This window comes from Cucurbita pepo, unplaced genomic scaffold, assembly GCF_002806865.2.
Source record: "Cucurbita pepo subsp. pepo cultivar mu-cu-16 unplaced genomic scaffold, ASM280686v2 Cp4.1_scaffold001393, whole genome shotgun sequence".
NCBI lineage: Eukaryota > Viridiplantae > Streptophyta > Magnoliopsida > Cucurbitales > Cucurbitaceae > Cucurbita > Cucurbita pepo.
The window spans coordinates 1-3,179 of record NW_019647563.1 but is presented as its reverse complement, the minus strand read 5'-3'; the positions used below and the strand labels follow the sequence as shown (position 1 = coordinate 3,179).

Genomic DNA, 3,179 nt, shown 5'->3' with positions numbered 1-3,179 from the left:
TGTTCGTTCCTCTCTCCAATCGATGTGAGATCTCACAATTACATAATTCATTTAGGGATTGACAACTTATCATGGGTAAATTTAATAATAGATGCCAGAGATTGACGAGTTACCCATTTAACAACTTTGGTATTGAACATTCAAAAAACGTAGTACTATCAACCAATAAGTTGGTATTTCTAAGCCTATAACATCAATGGGGAATGTAAAAAGGTTGCCAAGTAGCTCACAAATCAACAAAACAAAGTATTGACTAAACTTAATAAAGGAAGCTAAGCATATAGCATTTGCATCAATCGGATTAGCACAAGTCAAAAAGGTAGGGGGCATAGAGGGTTATTTAAAAAGGACAAAAAGGGAAGGGGAATGCCCTTCATTGGCAATGGGGCCTCAATGATCTGTCTTTTTCAGGTCGTGTGTAAGTAAAGGACTTATTCATGAAATGCAATGCTCTGTGGTGTGATTATTCCTTTCCTTCTTGGGATTCTACCTTGCCTAATCAACTTGACTTTGGCTACCTTTTTTCCATACATGAACATGAATGACATGAAGACACGACCTCTCGATAAGGCCTTTAATTATGTATTTCGGTCGAAATGAATGTTTAAGTGGAAGAAGAATCCGAGTGACCAAAATTTCCTTTTATTTTATGTAATAATCAGGAAAACCTCTAAGAAACTTTTGAAGTTCACCTAAAAACAATGCTTCAAAACCGATACACAAAATAAAAAATGGAGGAGAAACACAAGAAAGGTAAAAGAAAAACCCTATAGTTAGTTTGTTCATCAAACTCCAAACAAAATCACCCCACCACCAACCAACACCAAGCTCTGGTAAAAAAAAAAAAAAAACACACCATTTTTCTTCATCTTTTTTTAGTAACATATCTATTTAAAGTAAAAAAAACAACAGTAAAAGAATGAAATTTTACCATGATCCACCACCCAACATCCCATTCCAAAATCCACCACTTGAATTATCCCCTCCATGCCGACCTCCTCCTCTATTCTGTTCAAATTCATCACTCCCATTACTTTGCTTCAAATCTTGAATTGGAAACATAACAGCCGTCTGATCTTGATGATCTTGATGATGATGATGATTCCCATACCCACCGCCACTCTCAAACCCATCCAGGGAAAAACTTAAGCTTGATGGTTTCAGCTCATTAAATCCAAACCCACCAGCGCCATTGAAGACTCCGGCCGCCGAAGCCGCCGGCGGCGGCGGCGGCGGCGGCGCCATGAAAGAACCGAAAAGGTGAGAAGAAGAAGTAGTAGAAGAAGGAGAAGAAATAGGGTTATTATTATTTGGAGGGAAGATTGCAAGATTGAGATCCTGATGAGCATGGTGGATCATTTTAGGGTTTTGATCAGAGCCGTTGATCTTCTTATCAACTGGTGCTGAAAGTGAAGATCTTTTGTTCTTCCTTGAGCCGCCACCCACTGGAACATTCCTTAAAGAGCCACCTTCCGTCCAATACCTCCGACAAGACTTGCAAAAATACCTCGGCTGAGACAGGCTGTAATTGTTGTAGTAACAGAATTTGGTGTTGGTCGAATTACACCTCGGACAGTTCAAAGCTTGCTCCTTTTGAGGCCTTGCCTTTCTCTCCAACAAATTACCATTATTGTTATTATTATTAATATTAATATTAACATTATTAATATTAATATTACCAGCCTTTGAAGAACTCGACGACTCACCTCCTTCCATTTGTTTAACAACCACTCCACCACCTGCAAACTGATAACCAAATCCACAAAAATCAATCATTTCATCATCAAATTCATGCGTTTTTTTTTTACCCTAATCATAAAAAAAGACTCCATTTCTCAAACCCAGATCAAAAAAAGTGTTTCTCCGACGACCCATCTGATAATTAGAGAAAAAAATTATCTTTTTTCGATGACCCATCAAAGAACTAGAGAAAAAAAGTGTTTTTTCGACGACCCATCTGAAAATTAGAGAAAAAAAAGTGTTTTTTGGATGACCCATATGAGAATTAGAGAAAAAAACATGTTTTTTGGATGAGCCATTAGAGAATTTAGAGGAGTTGATGTAAAGGAAAAGGGAAAGAGAAGCCATGAAATGAAAAGTTAAAAAGCTTAGAAGTAGAGAGGTTAAGAGAGAGAAAGAGGAGGAGGAGAGAGAGAGAGATTACCTGTGGCCAAGGAGGAGTATCCATGGGGATTAAGAAGAGGAAGAGAGAAAAGGGGAAAAGGAAAAGGAAAAGGAAGTGATGAAAAAGGGAAGAAAAGGAGAGAAGAAAAAAGAAGAAATGAAGAAGAAAAATGGTGTGTAAAAGCAAACATGGGATTGGGATCCATTCATATCCATCACTCTTATTTGTCGGCCAACTCACTCTCATTTCAGGGTGTTTTCGTCATTTCACCCTCTCCAACCCTTTTGCTTTATTATTATTATTATTATTATTATTATTATTATTATTATTATTATTATTAAACTAAACTAATCCATGTTTTGGTTCAATCTTGTTCTTCACAGTGCTCACACTGTGGCCACCCCAATTTTCTACGACCATTCATCATGCCAACAACTGCCAATGTTCCCATACCCCATTTCAACGTTAAATTTCTATAATCTTTCTTTAAATCACTATTTTACTTTTTTTTTTTTTTAATTAATTTTATAAGTATCGACCGAATTTCGATCCGTTGCCCGCTTTTTAAAAGCGTTTTTCAAAATTCAAGCTAAATTTTAAAAATCCAAAAATATAGACTACGTTCGATGACAATTTGCTTTTTTTTTACCTTTTTCTTTTATAAAAATAAACTTTAGAGTTCTATCAAACACAAGTGTGACACTCGAGTAAATGAGAGATATATGAATGAATCAATACCATATATGAATGAGAGTGATCCTTAAGGATATGATGCTAAGAAAGCATGGAACTTCAAAATTAAGTGTGCTTAGCTTAAAGTGATTTATGTATTAGGGGAACTCCTAGGGAGCATGTAAGTGAGGATAAAGCATAATGAAGAATCTATGTTGAGTAATAAGTAGGTCACGTGATCATGTCGCAGGTGATGCATAAGAATTGTGGATCCTTAAACTATCGAATCTAAATTACAAATCCTCGTTTAAATCCTATACACTGGGCGTTACAATGGCATCAGAGTGGAACATTTTCCAGTCGGATGTAGTTAAAGGATAAA

General features: G+C 36.3%; 1 protein-coding gene across 1 annotated transcript; it reads right to left on the bottom strand.

Moving 5' to 3' along the window:
• Window positions 1-626: 626 nt before the first annotated feature.
• On the bottom strand, window positions 627-2,269 carry LOC111786306 (dof zinc finger protein 1-like). Its single transcript, XM_023666615.1, has 2 exons — window positions 2,165-2,269; window positions 627-1,746 (listed from the first exon to the last, which is right to left on the bottom strand). Exons 1-2 carry the CDS (start codon window positions 2,186-2,188, stop codon window positions 928-930), a joined length of 843 nt encoding a protein of 280 aa, XP_023522383.1. The 5' UTR covers window positions 2,189-2,269; the 3' UTR covers window positions 627-927.
• Window positions 2,270-3,179: the final 910 nt, after the last annotated feature.

Bases quoted from the DNA above. Each gene is read 5' to 3' on its own strand.
- LOC111786306 (XM_023666615.1), bottom strand. From the start codon at position 2,188: ATGGATACTCCTCCTTGGCCACAG. The intron at 1,747-2,164 runs GTAATCTCTCTC...TTTGGTTATCAG, and splicing joins ATACTCCTCCTTGGCCACAG to TTTGCAGGTGGTGGAGTGGT.